Source organism: Typopeltis vanoorti, chromosome 12 (assembly GCF_054136105.1).
Source record: "Typopeltis vanoorti isolate ZY-2024b chromosome 12, IOZ_Tvanoo_1.0, whole genome shotgun sequence".
Lineage (NCBI taxonomy): Eukaryota > Metazoa > Arthropoda > Arachnida > Uropygi > Thelyphonidae > Typopeltis > Typopeltis vanoorti.
In genome coordinates this window covers 131,203,017-131,226,185 of record NC_143560.1, presented here as the reverse complement: position 1 = coordinate 131,226,185, position 23,169 = coordinate 131,203,017, and the positions used below count along the sequence as shown (strand labels likewise).

Sequence of the window (23,169 nt, the reverse complement as noted above, 5' to 3'; positions counted from 1 at the left end):
CTCTTCTACACACATACATCTGATCCTGTATACATCAACCATTCCTCACATACAATGTCTCCTGTCCAACTTGACTCCCCCATTTCCCTGTTCCTTTTATTTTCTTCACAATTGTCTTCACAATTGCCACTCACCTGAACATTCACAAGTTCTACTACCCTACTTACTTGCTGTTCGATGTCACCTCTATCACCTTGCTTCTTCAGATCTTCCATTCACTTTAGTCATTTCTCTCTCTCTGGCAGCAGCAGCTTCTCCAGTGGACTTATACCAATCTATTTAAATATAGCTCTTTTTTTTTTTTATACAGCTCCATACGTCTCTCAAATCTATTCTACTCATTTGTAACTCATAAAGACATATTGACAACTCTAGCAATATGTCCTCTAAACTTCAAATGTTTATCTAAAATCATCACAAGAGCCCTTACTTGCTCCACTTCTTCCAAGATAACACATTTTGTCTTAGGCACACATGATCGCCAAAATTGTGAAGACAACACAAAGACTTCTGGGAATGATGAGGAGGACACTGACGTGTAGAAGTAGGGAGATTCTTGTTCCATTGTATAAGGCTTTGATTAGGCCACACATGGACTATTGTGCCCAGATTTGGTCACCTGGTTTTCAGAAGGATGAGGAGATGTTGGAAAGGGTCCAAAGGCGACTGACTAAGGTAGTTTCTGACCTCTGGAATGTCGAGTATGAGGAAAGATTGAAAAGATGTAATTTGCAGAGACTAGTGGAGAGAAGGAAGAGGGGAGATATGATAGAGACCTACAGGTTGGTAAGGGGTTGCTATAGGATCAATGGTGGAGAAGTTCTACAGCGAATAGTGGGAGATCAGGGGAGAACCAGAGGTCATCCCTGGAAACTGTATAAAGAGGGTGTGAGTAGGGGAGTGAGAGGCAGGTTTTTTTCGTGCAGAGTTGTGAATGATTGGAATGCCTTGCCTGAGAGTGTGGTGTCTGCAAGGAGTTTGAATGTGTTTAAGACCCGGTATGATGAGATGTGTGTGAGATAAAAGGACCTCCTAGATGAGTCTTTGACTCCATGAGGTCTTGTTTAATAATAATAATAATAATAATGATTTAAAACCCAAATTGTGAAGTCTTCTCAACGTCATAGATTCAAACACATTGATACCTAGTTCTTTCCGTCTCCTGTGAAAGTACCTTATACTTTTGTAAGTGGTTTTTCTTCATAATCTCCTTCATTTCTTGATGTAGTTATTACCTTTCAAGAGCTATTGCAGTGATTATTTTGAAAAGTCTGATTATTAAATACTGTTTCAATACTCTACTTAAACTTGCTTGAGAACATTTCAATTTCTTAATTATAAACTGTTGAGTTTGGCCTTCTTTGTATAGAGACACCACACGAAACTTCTTAGCTTCTGATATGTCACTCGTTCCACCCATGTTTATCAAATGATCAACCGAAATCCACATGCAAACAATTCTTCACACACACAAGTTAGTCCTGCAGCTACTAAAATATATGCTATTTCTATGATCTCCTCAAAACCAATCAGAAAAATGTGGAATATTCTAATATTTTGAACCACATTAAAAATTATTCTAATTTTGTGAATGTTTTCAAATAACAGTTTTCTTATAATTTATATTACATTTTTATAGATTTACATGGTTATATAATCTACCAAGTACATAGATTTAGATGCTGATTCATATTTGGTAATAATTATTTTCTATGCAATAAATTAGAATTGCAAATCATTCAACATATTTTCTTTGGTTATTATAATTTTTTGATTTGGAGGTGTATATAAACTTGCTTACCACATTTAGATTCATCAGATCCATCCTGACATTGCTTGTAAAAGTCACAAACTTCAGTCATATTAATGCAAGTAGCTCCATTATCACAGGAAAACTGGTCATTTTTACATGATACTGAAGAACTAGTAGTAGTTTCCAAAGTGGAAACTGTTGGTAAAGTTGCTACAAAACAAGAAGAATAAACTTTTCAGAGAATATTAAATTGACCAACTTTATTTTGAATTATAAAATAAAACTATTTTATTTTAATAGTTGTAATAATATTATTCTAAGAAAAATATACAGGACATAAAATATACATGGAGGTAGCAGAGTTGAGAATCTTAGGTGGATGTGGGAGTGACCAGAAAGGATCGTCTGAGAAATGATTATATAAGAGGAAATGGTGGAAGTTATGAACTTAGAAGCAAAGATACAGGAGGCAAGGTTGAGAGAGTTTGGTCACGTCATGATGAGGGAGGAAGTGTATGTGGGAAGAAAGATCATGCAGATGGATGTGCAGGGGAGGAGAAAGCAGCACAGGCAGCCAAAGAAGAGATGGAGGAAGCTGATAGAAGAAGACCTGAGGATGAAGAACTTGGATGTGGTGACAGCCCAAGACAAGAGGATGTGAAGGAAACACATTAAGAACAGCGACCCTACTTAAGTGGGATAAGCTAGAAGAAGAAAGAGAAAATAATATTATTCTAAGAGTATTTTGCTGTACTGGTATAATACCATAGTTGCAGTACTTATTACATTTTGCATTAAGCACATTCAATAACAGGTGTATTCACTACTCATTTAGGCAACATATACCACTAACTTACCAGCATTCATTAATTCAAAAATTCTGTTCCACTCTTCTGTATACATATGACTTTTCTAAGTGTCTAGAGAAGGTTTTGAAATATCAAATTAAACGTATTCAGTTTCATTTAGGAAAGTAAGATGAAAATTCATGGGATTGGTTAGGTTTTATTTATTTGAATTTATGGCTGAAGCAACACAGGCTATGAGGCCAGTGTATTTTGTCTGTTAATTGTGTGTGTTCTAATCACTGGTTTGCCTGCTTTACAGTATGAAAAACATAAGTTCCCAAGAGGAAAAACCCTAGCACATCCAAATGGAGAATTCATGGGACGAAAATGAACTTGGTGATAGTAATGCGCACAAATGATGTGTCATTAAAATAAATCTACAGATTATGGGAGATCTCCATTAAACAGCAACATATCTATCATGACATATATTAAATTCATTCACATGCATACAACACATGCAACACACACACAGTAGGATGCATAGGTGTGCAAATAGAATGCACACCAATTCATTCTACTTGCATACACCTATAAATATAAAAAATTGACTTATATTCACCATAATCCTATACAACTACTTGCTAATGGTACTGGGAGAGATTTTATTATTGTTTTTTTTTTATTGTATGGAAACCTTCTTTGCAATTATGGAAACTTCCATCTGTTACATCCCCTCGTTCAATGCACTTACTTATAAACACTCACAACAGACTCTAGTAAACAATTTCACTCAAATGCCCATGTTCAAGAGAAGAATCTAGTCTCCTCATGGGCCATGCTAACCACATGCTTTCTCAATTTCCAGTGATAACTCCTTTTATCTCACTAGTCAATCCTAAAAAATCTTTTCAGTAAATTATACATTTCTATCATATCTCCTCATAAAAAATTCGAAACTTCTGCAACTCAAATCTTTCCTCATGAGAATTACTCTACCCACCTTTAATATTATTAAGGGTTGGTCTTGTCTTGTCAGATGTCAACTCCTTCCACGAGGTTCACTACCATGAGCTTACACCATGTATGGTTTAGTGCTCCTCTTTTGCATTCTTCATAGGACAAAAAGGTCCAGTCCTTAATATTTCCCATCTAATCTGTTCCTTGTCTTCCTCATCTTCTTTTGCCTTGTATCATTCCTTCTAGAAGTGTTTTTTGTAGGGATTCATGCCTTAGTATGTGACCAAGGTAGGTGATTTTCCTTTTTTTTTAATGGTTTTCAACAGAGTCCTATCTTCTCCAATGATCTCATCATCATCATCAAATTCCTGGTATATCCCTCAAGTGGTGTAAAGGAGGGGTGCTTAAGGGTCAAAGCTGTATAACTGAGAGGAGACCTCCACATAGCCTTTAAAGGAATGCGGAGAACCAACCACGGCTTCTGACCTAATGTCCAATCCTCACCTTCTCGTGGTGCACCCTGTTGGGTATCTACTTGGATACTGAACGAACGAGGATGGGCTGGCAATTTGGGATTTAGCCGACCAAATTGTATTCTTATTGGTTAAACTAAAATAAAAAATGATAGTACAACATGACAAAATTTCATGCCGGCTGGGGCATCGCCCAGTTAAACAAGGTCCCCGTTGTTTTCGCCAGGGAACCAGGGCGAACAGTGAAAAGTCAGCTACTGAAACAAATCTAAAAAGAAACCCCAACTCAACATCACCAGAGTTAAAGATCGTTATTATCAACGTAAGAAGCCTGAATGGCAAAGAAATGGAGCTAGCTGAGGAATTAGATAAGCCAGATCGACATAATAGGGGTGACTGAAACAAAAAAGACCAAAACAGATGAGATCTTTCTGAGCAATAAATACAAAATGTTATATTCAGGCAATGACAATCAAGGAAAAGAAGGAGTAGCCATAGTATTCAACACAAAATACGAGGCTAATCTTCTTGAATGGCAGTCAGTCTCAAGTAGAGTAATGTGGGCAAATATGAGAATGGAGAACTGGACAATGAGACTTATTTGTACCTATGGTCCCACAGAAGGTTCTACTAAGGTAGAAGTGGAGGAATTTTTTGAGGCTTTAGAAAAAGCAACTGACACATTGAAAAAGGAAAAGTTGGTCCTTATTGGGGATCTCAATAGCAGAGTAGGAAATGATTGTGAGACATATAAAAATATTTTGAGAAAATCTGGAGAAAAGACCAAAGCTAATAATAATGGCAAATATCTGTTGGATTTCTGCTCAGGACATGGACTGGTTATTACTAACACCATGTTCCAACATAAAAATGTGCACAAATTCACATGGAGAGAAGAGGTTATGAATAAGAAAAGTCTCATTGACTATGTTATTGTTGATAGTGATGTTTTCTCCCTGGTGCAGGACACCAGAGTGGACAGAGGATTTGAAATTGGAAGTGATCACTATTTAGTCTTGAGCAGGATAAAATTGAATTTCATATTGAAAAGAATAACATGCAAAAATGTTTTAAAGCGAATAAAAGTTGAGCAGCTCTCAGATGTGAACTGTAGACTAAAATACACAAAGATTATTGAAGAAAGATTATTGAAAGAGTTTGAGAACTGGAATCAAACCTTGGAGATTCAGTGGCAAACTCTGAAGAAAACACTGATTGATTCTGCCAGAGAGGCATGTGGTGATGTTGTCTGCAAGGATAAAAAAATCAGAACTCCCTGATGGACACAAGAAGTTAAAGAGGCAGTGAAGGAAAAGAAGAAAGCATACCAAAAGTTCCTGTCAAATAAGTCAGCTTGTGCTCTTAGAGAATATAGAGGCAAATGCAAGAATACTAAACAGTGTGTAAAACTAGCTAAACAAAAGTCATGGGAGGACTTTGGCAAGAATATAGAAAATAAATATCAAGAAGGTGGCAAAATATTCTGGAGGTTGTTGAAGAAGCTTAGGAATGGAGAAAAGAGTGCTGTAAAAAGGAGTTAGAGATGATAAAGGTGACATGAAAACAGGAGAAAAAGATATCCTTGAAGTATGGAGTAATTACTTTGAAAAACTGCTAAATCAAACAAGCAGTGATGACAGCACAGTGGTAAAAAACACTGACCAGGCATGCAGGTAGGAATACATATCCATATTTGAAGTAGAAAAAGCCATCAAAGGCTTGAAATGTGAAAAGGCAGCTGGAGTAGATGATATTCGACCAGAAATGCTGAAGTATGGTGGTATAAGAGTCTTATGGTAGCTGCACTGCATAGTTCAGAAAGCCTCGACAGAGGGACGAATTCCCGATGACTGGAGTAGAGCTCTCATAGTACCCATATATAAAAAGGGAAATAAAACTGAATGTGAGAATTACAGAGGTACTGTAATTCTCACATTCAGACTGAGTGTTCCTGGCAAGATCTATGCAAGTATACTTGAGAAACAGTTGAGAAGAATTGTGGAAGAAAAGCTTGGTGAAGAACAAGCTGGATTCAGGCCAAACAGAGGCTGTGAGGATCAGATCTTCACTTTACGACAAATAGTCGAGAAAGCATGGGAATATAACAAAGATCTGTATTTAAGTTTTGTCGATTTGGAAAAGGCATATGACAAGGTACCAAGAGAGAAGCTATTCAATACACTGCAGTTATATGGTGTCAATGGGGCATTATATCAAGCAATACTTAGTCTTTATTTGGGTTGTAAGTCAGCAGTTAGAATTGAAGGAAGTACAGGAAGATGGTTTAATGTTAAATCTGGTGTGAGACAAGGATGTGCATTATCCCCTCTGTTATTCATTATCTATATGGATCACATTTTGAAGGAAAGTGGTATTAAACATAATATCAAAATTGGAGATGTTAATGTCAGCTCTTTGCTTTATGTGGATGATGTTATACTTCTAAATAAATCTGCTACAAGTCTGCAAGATTCTCTGACTAAATTGAATAGCTGTTGTAATAGATATGGTATGAAGGTCAGCAATAAAAAGACAAAGATAATGAAAATAGGCAAAATCACTGAAAATGTCAACTGTGTTGTGAATGGAGAACCTGTGGAACAAGTAAAACATTTCAGCCACTTAGGCACAAATTTTAGTGAAGATGGTAAATTAAACATAGAAATAGACAACAGAATCAGCAAAGCTGGTATGGTGGGAAGTCAATTGAATAAATTCATATGGAATAAGAGAGAAATTAGTCGGAACACTAAATTAGCTGTATACAAGACAGTGTTCAAACCAGTTTTAACTTATGGATCTGAGAGCTTAGTCAGAAGTAAAACACTTGACCAAAGACTAGAGACCGCAGATATGAGAATCCTGAGAAAGATTATAGGCGTGAACAGATGGCATCAATGGCAATATCATATTAAAAACTAATATATTAGGAAAGAACTTGACCTTGTCAGCATCCAGGAATGCATTAGCAGAGCTAATCTCAGGTGGTATGGTCACCTAAACAGAATGGGCGAGGAAAGATTAGCAAATCAAATGTTCTCTGCCAGGTTGGCAGCAAAACGACCCAGAGGAAGACCAAGATATAGGTGGATTGATATGGTACAAAGTGCCTTAGACCATAGAAATATAAGATCTGATAATGTTGGAGTCTTGACAAGTAACAGATTGATTTGGAGGATAATTGTAGATAGGAAGTTAGTAATGATATAATTTTTTCATTTTAAAATTTACATCATTACCAACTTCCTGTCTACAATTTTCCTCCAAATCAGTTTGTTACCTGTCAAGACTCCAACATTATCAGATCTTATATTTCATTCGTCTAAAGCACTTTGTACGGTATCAATCCACCTATATCTTGGTCTTCCTCTGGGTCGTTTTCCTGCCAACCTGGCAGAGAACACTTGTTCTGCTAATCTTTCCTCATCCATTCTGTTTATGTAAACATACCACCTGAGATTAGCTCTGCTAACGCATTCCTGGATGCTGACAATATCAAGTTTTCCTAATATCCTCATTTTTAATATGATACTGCCATTGATGCCATCTGTTCATACCCCTAATCTTTCTCAGGACTCTCATATTTGCAGTCTCTAATCTTTGGTCAAGTGTTTTACTTCTGACCCAGCTCTCAGAACCATAAGTTAAAACTGGTTTGACCACTGTTTTGTATACAGCTAATTTAGTGTTCTGACAAATTTCTCTTTATTCCATATGAATTTATTGCAATGACTTCCTACCATACTAGCTTTGTTGATTCTGTTGTCTATTTCCATATTGAATTTACCATCTTTACTAAAAATCGTGATTAAGTAGCTGAAATGTTTTACTTGTTCCACAGGTTGTCCGTTCATAACACAGTTGACATTTTCAACGATTCTGCCTATTTTCATTGTCTTTGAAACCTGTAGTCTGCAAGATTCCCTGACATAATCTAGTCTCCTAGATTCCCTGAAAAATTTCAGTTCCTTAATTTCCCATCCAATCTGTTCTTTGTCTTCCTCATCTTCTTTTTCCTTGTATTATTTCTTCTAGAAATTTTTTGTAGGGATTTATGCCTTAGTATGTGACCAAGGTAGGTGATTTTCCTTTTTTTGGTTTTCAACGGAGTCCTATCTTCTTCAATCATCTTTAATATTTCTAAATTAGTTTTTTTGGCAGTCCATGGGATTCTAAAAATTCTTCTGAAGATTCACATATCAAACGCTTTTAGTTTATTTTCACAATATTTTGATATTGTCCAGGTTTCTCCTCCATATAGCAGTGTTGATAGCATTTGGACAGCCTAATTCTTGTATTTGTGTGAATTTCCCTTGAGGTCAGAATGCTTTTCATGCTAATGAAAGTTGATCTAGCAATTTCTATTCTTCTTAATATTTCCTTATCACACTTTCCATTCGCTGTAATTAGTTGACCCAAATATATATAACTCTCTACTTGATCTAAAGTATTTCCTCTGATCTTAATATTTATATTGGGCATTTTCCCTTTTTCTCTTGTTACAGCATGGTTTTGGTTTTTTTGAAGTTGAAATTAAGTCCTTATTTTTCACTTAATTTCAGCGTCTCTTCTAGTAGGTTTTGAAGATTTTTTTTTTTATTTTCAGCTAGCAGTACTGCATCATCTACATATCTTAAATTGTTTATGTTATTACTGCCTCATATGCTGACTCCTTTAAATTCTTATAATTGTCTGATTGTCTTCGATTTTTTAGGTATTGGTAGGAACGTCGAGTGCTTAAAATCTTTTGGCAGATGTCCAGTTTCATATGTTTTGTTACATATGTCAGTCAGTGATCTTCTTCTTCTTATTATTATTATTATTCATGACACCTCCAAGGAGTCCGAAGACTCATTGCGGGAGGACACCTAATGTACAACTCTCCATCTCCACAACTACACAAAACCTCAACTACCAATCACCTACATCAATGCCATCTACTGCCCATTGCCATCACAGCTAGTATTTTTTGTCTGTAAATTGCATGTGTTCTGAAGGGCCGATTTGTCTGTATGTGGGATGAAAAACCCTATGAGATCAGCTAATTCACCTTCAATTGAAAAAGTCCATATAAAGATTCCTCTCATCACGATGAGAATCGAACTTAGGCCTTTTCTAATCAAAGGGCACAATGTACTGTCGTTCTTCCAATTGCGCTACGGAGGTACTATAATATTATAGCCTTATTATCTAAAACTTTTAGATAATCTGCCATAATTCCATCCATTCCTGGAGCTTTTCCCGGTTTCAGTTTCCTAATGGCATTTGTTACTTCCCAGGTAAGAATAGTAGGCCTCTCCAAATCTTCTTGCAATGGCTTATCTATTCTATCATGATTGTAGAGTTCCTTTGAACACTCTACCCATCTATCCCTTATTTTGTATTACTCTATTAGGATGTTTCCACTGGTATCTTCAATGCAATGAGAGCCTACCCTTTTGCAAGATTTGCTATTTAGCTCCCTTACTTTTTCATGAAGTTCTCTGGTTTTATGCTTTTTGTCCAAAAGTTCAATTTCCTTGTATCTGTTGTTCAGCTATAGTTCTGCAATCCCACATTCTTTCTTGATCTCCTTGTTAAAGTTCTTGTATTCAGGACGATTTTTGTGTTTCTTTATTTCCTCCATCATTTTCAGTATCTTATCATTCATCCAGAGTTTACTCATTTTCTTCTCAAATTTGGGAATTGTTTGTTTTACTGGCTTTTTTTTTTTATGCCTGCTTTAAATTTCTGCCATATATCCTCAATCTCAAATTTAGGTTAATGATACTTGGTGGAATCAAGTATCATTACCCTAAATTACTATATATAAATACCTAAATTACCACTGCTGTTAACATTACCCTAGGAATGTTAACAGTAGTGGATTGTGCCAGTTCCTTTAAAAATTTATCTTGTATTTCTTGATTTTTAAGGGAGCCAAAATCATATTTTTCTATGTTTAGAGGTTTCATTGTTTTCTTTAATTTTATTGCTGCTTTAATGACCACAGGGTTGTTGTTTGATCCAATATCAGACCCTGGGTATGTTTTAGCTTGTAAGATATTATTCTGGAATCTTTTTTTAATCATTATATAGTCAATCTGGTTCCTAGCTCTCCAGGACTTTTCCATGTGTAAAGACTTCTAGGAGCATTTATTTGTTATTACCAGATTGTTTTCTTTACGAAACTGTATTAATCTTTCTCCTCTTGGATTTCTATGTCCTATGCACTGGTTTCGAACAGGAAGAGATCTTTTCTGAGCCTACTTTAGCATCAAAATGCTAAAGTAGGCTTTAAGTTATGGTTAAGTTTAAGCTAAAGTTATGGGAATAACGATAGTTATGCCATCTGATTTACCATTGTTAAGTGCATTTTGAATGCCTTCATAGAAACATTCTACATCTGGGTAATCAGAAGTAGGTGCATATATTTGGACAATAAAAATATTAAATTTAATATTAAAAATATAAAAAGGAGAAGACACTCTCCCTCACTACAACATAAAATAGGCTGCAGTTTTTAATGCAATTATCCTGTCACTTATGGGCCAAAATCGAAGTAAGGATTGCGCAATCTTATTTTTTAGTATAAATGCTACTCCATTCCTATGATTGTCTCCACACGAGTATATAATTGAATGGCTCCTTCTGTTTATTTTTCCACTATTAGTCCATTTGACTTTACTGATACCAGCAAGGTCAATTTTCATTGCTTCAAGTTCTTGTATAAGGTTATCTAACTTCCCAGCTTCATATAAGGTCCTTACATTCCAAGTTGCAAGCCTTAAGAGAAGATTCTTGGTTTTCAGACATGAAGAATCAGGATATATCCTCCCTGAAGGGTTTAAGGTATCTTGGTCATATGCTATTTTCATAGTAACTGTCTTACGTTCTCCAGTTTCCTTCTCTTCTTCCCTGTAATGTTTCCAAGAGACAAAAGTTGCAGAGGGTCCAACCTTGTTTCTATTGCTTAAATCTGACATCGTTCTCTGTTTCATGGTTTATGAGAGAAGGTTACATGGTGAGGTTCCTGTCTCTTCCACTGTGACTGGCCACATCTCTGTGTTGTCTCAGAGTGTGCCTAGACTATATCACATAGTTTGCTGTCATGCCTTCATTACCATTGTCAAATTAAATTTTGGTCATCTGATAACCTCACTTAGTTTTGCATGCCAGTCAACGCACGGTCCCAGTGTGTGGCCACTGGTGCACTCTACCAGCTACTTGGAGCCATAAGTGAGAGTTTCATGAGCAGTAGGGACCAATTCCACCCAGCCATCAAATATTTGGATGTGACTGCTGAGCAGGTAGAGGTGCTACCCCTACTAGCCATACCTTACACCCTTAAGGGTGGGTAGAGTAATATTATTACTCTATCCACCCTTAATAATAATAATATTATACATATATAAAAAAAACCAAGTTTTTTCAAATAATTTCCGCACATTACTTTACCTCCATCCCCCCCCACACACACACAAAAACCCTTCCTTTAATAGTTTAACAGCATATGAAGGCACATCGTCAGGATAAGGAGACAGAAAACAACATCCAAAAAGTATGTCCAAATTTTCCTCCTATTTTATTCTTCATATATTAGTTTTATAACACATCAATAAATGAAAGAGCCAATGACATTGTAAAAAAAAAAAGGGCACTCCTAAACGAGAGTAGGCTATATTAGTTATTAAAATAATAGTTGGAAACTATACTGTGGGTGGGTAAGAAATTTTTCTGTTTTTATTAATCTTTATAATTTTTGTTATTTTTCTTTTATTCATTCTGAGCCAGCTTAACATTGAGGTTTTCTTGTGTCTTGTCAGGTAGATTTCAACCTTCCTTTTCTTTACCTAAAGACAAACTTCCTCCACTTAATTTTCCAGATCCCTAGCTCATGTGGCTGGTCTTACTCTGGAGTATCAGATTTATCTACTCTTCTTTCCACCATGAAGAAAATAAACCTTATACTGAGTACTATGAAACTAATCTGACTTTGTTGATCATGCCGTCTCTACTAAGCACAGAATAGTAGAGATGAAAAATAGAAGAAAACCAAGCTCTTATAAAAGAATAGATTCCTTATGGAATGTTTACATAAAAGAAAGCTTTGAGACATTTTTATATTGTCTGAATTTGATGATATCTGATGGCCTTTGATTATTCACTCTATGGGAATTATTATTATAATAATAATTCCCATAGTAATTCTATGGTAATTCCCATAGTAATTCCCATAATAATTATTATTATAATAATATTATAATAATAATAATAATAAAAATAAGGGATTATGGAGTATAAAGAGGGTGTGAGTAGGGGAGTGAGAGGCAGGTTTTTTTCGTGCAGAGTTGTGAATGATTGTAATGCCTTGCCTGAGAGTGTGGTGTCTGCAAGGAGTTTGAGTGTGTTCAAGACACGGTATGATGAGATGTGTATGTGATAAAAAGACCTCCCAGATGACTCTTTGACTTCATGAGGTCGTGTTTAATAATAATAATAATAATCTGCTATTAATTCCAAATTTTTTATTTTATTTTTATTTTATAGTACATATAACACAGTTTATTAATTTAATTAATGAGGAATTTTACTGAATATTTCTTGTCTTACTTATACTCTGATGGTGATTTTTAAAATACTTATATTTTTTTATTTTATTTTATTTTAATTATTTTCCATTGCATGAGTTTCTAGTGCAATGAGTGAACGTACGAGTAGATTTGAGCTGTGATAAAAAAAAAGTGTTTTTAATTAGTGTATAGTGTTGTTTTTTTTATCACAAATTGTGCTGCATTTTTTCAGTTTGGATACAAGTGTCCTTCAGTAGTGTTGCTGTTGAAATTTTTTGTTGCTTTTTTGTTCGTACTGATTCTGCTTTTGAAAATGGCATTCATTAAGAAACATACATCAGCAGCACGGAAAGCTTCTGTGCAAAAGTCTGGCTCTGCATTGGATTTTTTGCAGTGAATGTGTTACAAAAATTGCTATATGTATGCACCGAAAAATGTGAAACATTTGTTGACTGTTTGGGTAAACAAGAAGAAAGAAAGCATTAATGTATGTAAAAAGTGTCTTGATAGATTAGAGTGAATAGAAATATAAGCATGCATTGGGACCATAGCAGAAGAACTTAGGCAGGAGTTAGTGAAAATGAAAAGTGAAATAAAACATCTGAAAGAGGATATTAAATATCTAAAGGAGAGAGAGATTAGCTGATGATAATGAGAAGTAGGACGTTAATATTATGAAGAAGGAGTCAAAGGATAGCCATATATCACTGTGTGGGGACTCGATCATTAGATTTGTGATTGCTAATAAAGTGTGCAAAACATGCTTTCCTGGTAGAACAATGAAACAAATAACTAATGCAGTGCAGAAGAGGGAAGACCAGACATAAAAATTAGTGGTAGTCATGGGCACAAATAACTTAGTTGGGGAAAAAAATAATGTTGATAGAGACCTGAGGAAGTTGTTATGGCAGGTAAAGAATAACAGTGTTATTAGAAGTGTAATAAGTGTGTTGCCCAGATATGACAATAGCGAATTGAAAAATAGAGTAGAGATAATGAATAGTAAAATAGATGAGTCGTGCGAGGCCAAGGGGGTTCAATTTGTAAATCTGCGGAGTGAATTTGAAGGAAAGTTGGAATGGTTTAAAGCTGATAGATTACATTTGAATGGGCTTGGTGCTGGGCATTTAGAAAGTCTATTGTTTTCTGAGAAGGCACAGAGTCAAGAATTTAATGTAATAAATGATGAGTCTACTTGTGAAGTAGAATAGCACAACAAAATGGATTATACAACAGGAGGAAGATGGATATGAAACTGAAGATGTGTTTGCAGCCACATAAGATGATCGAATGCATAAAGATGTCCTCTAAGAGTGGAGAATTTGGAGGGAAGTGAGACAAATGATTTTGAGAGCGTATGGTGTGAGGTAGAGGTAGGCAAGACAGGATATTTAGTGGGGTGTTGCTACAGACCCAGGAGCACAGAGGATGGGGACCAGGAGATGTTTAGACAGCTAAGTTTGGCAAGTGCAAGAAGAATGATTGTTATGGGAGATTTTAACTTCAGTAGTATAAATTGGAGAGAGGAAGATGCATGTAGCAATAGGGGAATGGAATTTCTAGAATTCTTGAGGGACAAATGTCTTAGGCAACATGTAACAGAGGGAACAAGAGGTTCAAAAATTTTGGATTTGGTTATAGCATCAGAAGAGTTGACAATAACTGAGTTGACGTCTCTCCCACCAGTTGGAGAGAGTGACCATATGGTGTTGACTTGGAAAATGAATAGACATGCAGGAGTATCAAAGAGACGGGAACTTATGTGGAATTATAAGGCAGGTGATTATAATAGTCTTAGACGTCAACTTCGGGAAGTTTCATGGAGGGAGGAATTGGAAGGCCGGGATATCACCAGTGCGTGGGAAATTGTGAAAGAATATTTGTTATCAGCAATGGTAAGTTGTATACCACGAGTGAAGAAGAGGACGCAATTTGGAGTAAAGTGGATGACAAACAATATTAAACAGGAATTGCATGCGAAAAAGAGGCTATGGAAGAGATATAAGGAGATAGGTGAAGAGATGCATGAGGAATATAAGACACAGGCCAGAAGAGTGACTAGTGTGGTAAGGAAAGTGAAACTGGAATATGAGAGGAGATTGGCCCTAAGATCCAAAGAAAATCCTAGGGAATTTTTTAGCTATGTGGCCAGTAGGAGGAGAAATGACTGTGGAAGAATGATATTGTGGGATAAAAATGGGAATAGAGTGACTGATGCAGAGGACATAGTGGAATTGTTCAATGAACACTTTATTGGAGTATTTCATCCTAGAGGAGTCAGTGTTAATGCTAGAGGGATAGAACTGGTACGAGGTCTGGAGGTACAGGAGGAGAGTGTGTTTCAGATACTGAGTACTCTGGATGTCAGTAAAGCTGTGGGACTGGATGGTATTTCGCCACGAGTTTTGAGAGAATGTGCTAGGGAATTGGCAGTACCTTTAACGTGGCTTTTCAATGAAAGTCTGGCTTTGGCAAAGGTGCCCAGGGAATGGAAGGAAGGTAAGATAGTGCCATTGCATAAGGGTGGTAACAGACTGGAAGTGTCTAATTATAGGCCAGTTCTGTGTGTCATCAGTAGTTGTTAAGATCTTGGAGAAAGTAGTGAGGGACCGTGTACAGCATTGGGCAGATGAGGGTAATGTTATCTGTGAGAATCAACATGGATTTGTGAAAGGACGCTCTTGTTTTAGCAATATGCTAGCCTTTTATAATAAAGTTACAAGAACATTAGATGAGGGAAAGGCATATACTGCAATTTTCTTAGACTTGGTGAAGGCATTTGACAGGGTGCCACATGATAAGCTGATATTTAAGTTGCAGCACATGGGTCTGGATGTCAGATTGGTCAACTGGATTCAGGATTGGCTGTCTGATAGGTATCAGAGAGTTGTGTATGGTGGAGCAGTTTCCAGGAGGCACAGGGTTACAAGTGGGGTCCAACAGGGCTCAGTACTAGGACCTATATTGTTTAACCTTTATATCAATGACATAGCCAGTGGATTGCAGGGGGATATTCAGTTGTTTGCAGATGATGCGAAGCTGGGAAGGATTATTAGTAATAGTGCAGATGTGGTAGCCCTGCAAGAGGATTTAAATAAGCTAGATAGATGGGCAAATGAATGGGGATGTCAGTTTAATGCAGCAAAATGTAAGGTCTTGAGGTTTGGGAAACATCGATGGGATGCTGCATACTCTATGGGAGGAGTTATACTGGAGGAAGTAGGGGAGACAAGAGATCTGGGGTTGATGATTGATAGAAACCTGAAGTTTATGGGACATATTGCAAAGGTGGTGAAGGTAACACAGAGGATTGCTGCTATTATGAGAAGGACACTGACCTGCAGAGATAAGAGGGTTATCATTCCGTTGTATAAGTCTCTGATCAGACCACACTTGGACTATTGTTCTCAGATTTGGTCCCCAGGATTTGAAGGGGATAAATTAACTGTGGAAAGGATACAAAGACGGATGACAAAGATGGTTTCAGGACTGTACAAGGATAGTTATGAGGATCGACTGAGAGAATGTGGACTGCAGAGTTTGGTGGATAGAAGAAGGAGAGGTGATATGATTGAGACTTTTAAACTGTTGAGAGGTGGTTACAGGGTTGACACTAGGGAGTTCTTTCGCTTGGTTGATCAGCGGGAAGGAGTGATGACAAGAGGCCATCCCTGGAAGTTACGAAAGGAAACTGTGAGCAAGAGGGTAAGGAGTGGTTTCTTTGTGTGGAGGGTGGTTGAACCGTGGAATGCATTGCCTGATGGAGTGGTGGGAGCCAAAACGGTCAGTGAATTTAAAGAGTGGTATGATAGACTTTGTGTTTCTCAGGGGGGGACCTCCCCTCAGTGAGACTTGACAGACTTTATGTCTTAGGAAGGACCTTCCTCGATGAGTCTTTTGACTCCTTGGAGGCCTGAATAATAATAATAATAATAATAATAATAATAAAGATAACAGGTAGAAATGGAAATCAGAGTCAGGATCAGGGAAACAGGAGTGGTCAGACCAAAGAGAGAGAGAGAGAGAGAGAGAGAGAGAGGTGAGAGAGAGGGAGCAGATAGAATAGAGAATGTTGGTGCTGATAAAATGGACTCAAACACACGAAGATTATTGTGTTTGTACACAAATGTAAGGAGTATTCAAAACAAGAGAGCTGAGTTTGTTGCATTGATTGAGTCAGTATGCCCAGATATAAGTGAAACTTGGTTGTCTGAGGAGAATGTGATGTTGGGAATAGAAATAGAAGGATAAATAATTTTCCGGAATATGGTGAAGTTTGACAGCATAAGATATTTGGTTGGGTGTTGCAATAGGCCAGGGATTATGGAGGGTGGAGACAAAGAATGTATTGTCAACTTGGCTTAATGAGCAAGCAATGGATAATCATTATGAGTGATTTCATTTATAGCAATATTGATCAGAATAAAGAGATAGTCAGGAGATAAGGAGAATGAATTTCTTGAGTTCTTAAGGGACAACAGTCTTAGGCAATATGTAATGGAGGGCATGCAAAGGTTAAGCCTTGGATCTGATTATATATATCAGAGATGCGATTGTGAATGGAATGTATCATCTCCTCCAGTTGGTGAAAATGACCATGAAGTGATCACATAGGCTGTAGCCAGTCATATGAGAGCATCTATAAAAAGGATATATGTGGAATTACAAGGCTGGTGATTATGAAAAGCTTAAAAGAAAATTAAGAGTGATAGCATAAAAAGAGGAGTTGAGTAGGAGAGAGACAAACACTGCATAGGTGAAAATGTTAAACAAGGTGGAAGTATAATAGATGAATGAAGAGATTAGGCATGAAATCTGGAAGAAGTAGACACTGTGGAGGCAACACGAGATGAATGTTGGTGATGATCACTAGCATGAAATGAACAAAGATTAAGCCAGGAAGCTGAATCAGTTGGTAAAGAAAGGCAAAAGTGCAGTATGAGAAATTAGCCAATCAAGGTAATAAAAATCCTATTGAGCTCTTCAATATGTGGAAAGCAGCAGAAAAAATTACTAGAGAAGAATGATACCAGTTGATGAAACTGATGCAGAACTGATACAGCTGAACTATTCAATGAGCAGTATATCAGTGTATTTCATCCTCGTGAAGATGACATCACGAGAAGCTGGAGTACAGAGAGTAGAGTGAAGGAGGGAATAATATTTTATATATTTTGTAGAGTACCACTGTATTGTATTTCATGGTATGTGATGGAAAAAAGTTAATTAAAGAATATGGGAATAAGCAGTGGGTGAAACACTTGCCTACAGGTTTCCTATATGGGAGGAGGTATACGTGTGGCTACATGATATTAATGTGATTTTTTTTATAACTCCTGCCCATGAAAGGTTGTAAACCTATTAGTACTGGGAGTAAGCTAAGGATTTTTGTTATTTTTATTAATTGTGTATGTTTTTTTTTTAAATTAATATTTTATATGGTCTGCAAACCCTGCTCTAGAGACCTAACATAACTTTTTCAAGCCATTTCAAGCCTCTAATAAATAAAGAAGTCCATTTCTTATGTAAAGACAAATCACAAACATCCATGTCTGCATGATTAAAACCCAATTTGAAAGTTATACTTTGATCAGCATTCATTATGAATAATATTAGATACACACTACCATGTTAGAGAACTTTGTTTAATTAGATATTAAAATAAAATTCAGTTTAGATTTTTATATGAATGTCATTCTCAGGATTTACTCTACATACACTTGATCACAAGCTACTTTTGATATACAATACAGTACACTAAGTATAACTACTTTCATCAACTGTTGACATATCCTGACTCTGGTGAAAAAAGTCAAATACATTGGTATAACCACATCAGAAGTTACTAGTTTCCTATAGTGCTGTTACTTGAAGGTACATTTTAGCAGGAGAAGAAGGGGAAATGTGGTGGTGGAGTATTGCTCATAAGCAATGTAATTGTAATGTAATCAATGTTGCTCATAAACGATTATTTGTGTCCTCTCAGAGTGGAGGATTTGGAGGGAAATGGCACTAATGGTTTTGAGAGTATATAGTGTGTGGTGGGTGTGGGCAGGACAGGATATTTTGTGGGCTGTTGCTATAGGCTAGGGAACAAAGAGTCTCAGGAGAAGGAGAAGGAAAGAGAAAAAGGAGTGGTCATTATAGGAGATTCTAACGACAGAGGTATAAACTGGGAAGAGAAAACAGTGGGAATGGATTTTTGGAATTATTGAGGGACAAATGCTTCAGGTTTTGGATTTGGTACTGGCATGAGAGGACCTGATTGTCATTCCTCAGGTCCCCAATAAGAGAGAGAGAGAGAGAGAGAGAATGATAATTTTATCTTGATTGGGGGATGAATACACATGCAGAGGTATCTAGTAGAAAGGATTTCGGGAAAAGATTAAGGCAGGTGATTATAATAATAGTGGTAATCAGTAGAAATTAGCTTGCATCCGTTTCATGTGTGAAAGAATTGGAATGATGAGATATCACAGTGCATATGAACAAGTTAACAGCATCAATGACAAGTTGTATATTATTATTATTATTATTACGGGCAACTCCAGGGAGTCATTAGACTCATCGAGGGAGGCCCCAAATCATATTCATCACAGCTATTCGACATTCATACAGTATCATCTCCTTTAGATATTTAATATCCTCTTTCAGATGTTTTATTTCACTTTTCATTTTCACTAACTCCTGCCTAAGTTCTTCTGCTATGGTCCCAATGCATGCTTATATTTCTATTCACTCTAATCTATCAAGACACTTTTTACATACATTAATGCTTTCTTTCTTCTTGTTTACCCAAACAGTCAACAAATGTTTCACATTTTTCGGTGCATACATATAGCAATTTTTGTAACACATTCACTGCAAAAAATCCAATGCAGAGCCAGACTTTTGCACAGAAGCTTTCCGTGCTGCTGATGTATGTTTCTTAATGAATGCCATTTTCAAAAGCAGAATCAGTACGAACAAAAAAGCAACAAAAAATTTCAACAGCAACACTACTGAAGGACACTTGTATCCAAACTGAAAAAATGCAGCACAATTTGTGATAAAAAAAACCACACTATACACTAATTAAAAACGCTTTTTTAAACTATTCTGAGGTAGAAACAGAAATTTTTTTTTATATGGTGGAACAGAGCAAGGATAAGGGACCATCACTGAAAGTTACAAATGGAATGGTGAGTAACAGGGTGAAGTGTGGTTGTTTTGCATAGAGGTCAGATGGACTGAGGAAAAGCATTACATGATAAGGAAGTTTGACCATGAATAGCAACTAAGTTTAAGGAATGGTATTATAGATTTTGTGCTGTTTAAGATTGAGCTGTATATTAATCATCATCATCATCAAATTCCTGCCATGTACCCTCAAGGGGTGTAAAGGATATGATAGTACTACATGAAAAATTGACATTCTTACTAACTTCCTATCTACAATTTTCCTCCAAATCAGTCTGTTACTTGTCAAGACTCCAACATTATCAGATCTTATATTTCATTCGTCTAAGGCACTTTGTACCATATCAATCTACCTATATCTTGGTCTTCCTCTGGGTCGTTTTCCTGTCAACCTGGCAGAGAACACTTGTTTTGCCAATCTTTCCTCGTCCATTCTGTTTAAGTGACCATACTACCTGAGATTAGCTATTCTAATACATTCCTGTCAAGTTCTTTTCAAATATCCTGATTTTTAATATGATATTGTCATTAAAACTGGTTTGAACACTGTTTTGTATACAGATAATTTAGTGTTTTGGATAATTTCTCTCTTATTCCATATGAATTTATTCAAATGACTTCCTACCATACTAGCTTTGTTGATTCTGTTGTCTATTTCCATATTGAATTTACCATCTTCACTAAAAAATCACGCCAAAGTAGCTGAAATGTTTTACTTGTTCCACAGTTTCTCCGTTCACAATACAGTTGACATTTTCAATGATTCTTCCTGTTTTCATTGTCTTTGTCTTGTTATTGCTGACCTTCATATCATATCTCTTACAACAGTTATTCCATTTAGTCAGGGAATCTTGCGGCAGATTTATTTAGAAGTATAACATTGTCTGCATAACAGTGTGAGGACCTCTGTGAGAAAAGGGTATATGTGGAATTACAAGGGGGGGGGGTGATTATGGAGAGCTCACGAGACAGCTTGCAGGTGTAACAAGTAATGGGGAGTTGGCTGGAGAAGAGATCAATGCAGCTTGGGGGATTTTCAAAAACTATCTAGCAGATTTAATGTCTAAATGTATTCCAAGGACGAGAAGGTTAAATAATGTGAGATGGATGAATAAAGAGATTAAGCATGTGATACAGAGAAAGATGACATTGTGGAGGCAGCATAAGAGAAGTGGAAATAACCAATTCCATGAAGTCTACAAAGACCAGGCAAGGAGGGTGACTTGGTTGGTGAGGGTAGCTAAAGAGAGGTATGAACAGCAGTTAGCTAATGCAGCCAAAAAGAATCCTAAGGAGTTTTTTTGACATTTAGCCAGAAAAAGAAAGAATGATTATGGAAGGATGACATTGATATGAGAAAATGGTATAAAGACAGCTGTTGCAGAGTGTGTGGTGGAGATACTTAATGAACAGTTCATAAAGGTCTTTCAATCTTGTGACTGTGACTATATAGAGAGAGATTCAGAGTAGTAGATGATGGGGAGTTGAGTAAACTAGATGTTAATAAGGCTGTGGAACTTGATAATGTATCGCCATGTATTCTGAAGGAATGTGCCATGGAGTTGACACCTGTCTTGACATATTTTTTTAATATGAGTCTTGCACTCCGTCACGTCCCTAAAGAGTGGAAGGAGGGCAAGATTGCTGCTTCATAAAGGTGGTGATCAAACTCAACCATCAAATTACAGGCCTATCTGTCTGTCAGGTGTTGTGGTTAAGTTGTTGGAGAAACTTGTGAGAACTAGGATACAGATTTTGGTTGACAACAATGGTGAAGAGATGCTGTCCATCTTTGATGGACAGCATGGATTTGCTAAAGGGAGGTCCTGTTTTAGTAATCTACTTACTTATTGCAATAAAGTTACTGCTTCCTTGGACAGAGGAGAAGGATACACAATAATATACTTAGATTTCGCAAAGGCTTTTGATGAGTACCTCATGATAAATTGATAGTAAAACTAGAGCAGTTGGGGTTGGATATTAGATTAGTGCATTGGATTGGAGACTGGCAATCTGATAGATATCAACAAGTTATGTATGGGGGAGCGATATCCAGGAAATGGAAAGTCACTAGTGGAGTGCCTCAGGGGTCTGTTTTAGGGCCATTACTGTTTAACTTGTATATTAATGATATAGGTGAAGATTTGAATGGAGATATCAGTTGTTTGCAGATGATGCAAAGCTGGGACGAATCTTTGCAAAGTGGGAGGTCAGGGGAGAACCAGAGGTCATCCCTGGAAACTGTATAAAGAGGGTGTGAGTAGGGGAGTGAGAGGCAGTTTTTTTTTGTGTAGAGTTGTAAATGATTGGAATGCCTTGCCTGAGAGTGTAGTGTCCAGAGAATTTGAGTGTGTTTAAAGCACAATTGATGAGCTGTATGTATGTGTGATAAAAGGACCTCCCGGATGAGTCTTTGACTCCATGGGGTCTTGTGGTAATAAATCTAGATACGATTCCTTAATACCTATTGAATAACAATGATATGAAGTGCAATTTGGTGTCACTATTTCATCCACTTTGGCTGGTAGGGAGGATAAATGACCATAAGTAAGAATATTAGCATTCAGTTATGCTCACACATTCCTGAATGCTAATATGATATTATTCCTTTTTAATATCTTCTTTTTGAATATGATTCATCATTGATGCAGTTTGTTCACTCCGTTAATATTTTTCAAAATTCTTATATCTGTGGCACTTCTAACCCAACCCTCTGATAAATTTTAAAAGTGATTTGAACACTCTCTTGTATGATAATATTTAATGTCCTGAAAAACATTTCTCTTGTTCCATATAGATTTGTTCAGTTCACTTCCCAACATACCAGCTTTGCTAATTCTATTGTCTACTAGCATATTTAATTTGACATTTTTTCTAATGGGTTTTTCTTTGTATTTTCAGATGGCATTTGAAGACTTGTTTGTTCCCACCTATTCACATTTTTTTTTTCTGATTTTATTTCATATTTGTTACAACAGTTATTCAACTTAAGGAATCCTGAAAACGTGTTTCATTATTTTTACTTTTGTTGACAACTTTGCATAGATTGGAGTATGACATAAAGTTATATAGCGAAAGAATGTATTCTGGGGTAGAATTTTGTTAATTATCCATTGATAAACTAAATGTCTCTGTACCCACAGACAAAAAAATTGAACACTGCTGTTTAATCCTTAGAAAAATATATTATTGTATTGCTATCTGTAAAGCTCTAAGGTGAATAAAAGAAATTCAAGGATTTATACTATTTTCTAAATACAAAACTAAACCTGTTCAACATAACTGAAATTAGTATAATCTAATCAAGATAAAGTCATCTGATACTTACATTTCAATGGACTGCATTCTTTAGTAAATGATATATCGTCAACAGCAATGAAGCCATTAAACCTTGATGAAAGACCAACAATGCCTTCTATAATAACCTACAAACATAAGAATATTATGGATAACCAAAGTGGACA

At 36.4% G+C, this 23,169-nt stretch overlaps 1 protein-coding gene across 1 annotated transcript in view; it reads right to left on the bottom strand.

Annotated features, from left to right (window-relative positions):
• LOC150101230 (MAM and LDL-receptor class A domain-containing protein 2-like) overlaps positions 1–23,169 on the bottom strand; it is a 1,363,156-nt gene that overhangs the window by 1,274,191 nt on the left and 65,796 nt on the right. Inside the window, exons 5-6 of the mRNA XM_090402193.1 lie at positions 23,034–23,130; positions 1,802–1,963 (exon numbers count right to left, since the gene is read on the bottom strand). Coding sequence (XP_090258319.1) covers positions 1,802–1,963; positions 23,034–23,130 — 259 coding nt within the window. The remainder of the gene's footprint in view (positions 1–1,801; positions 1,964–23,033; positions 23,131–23,169) is intronic.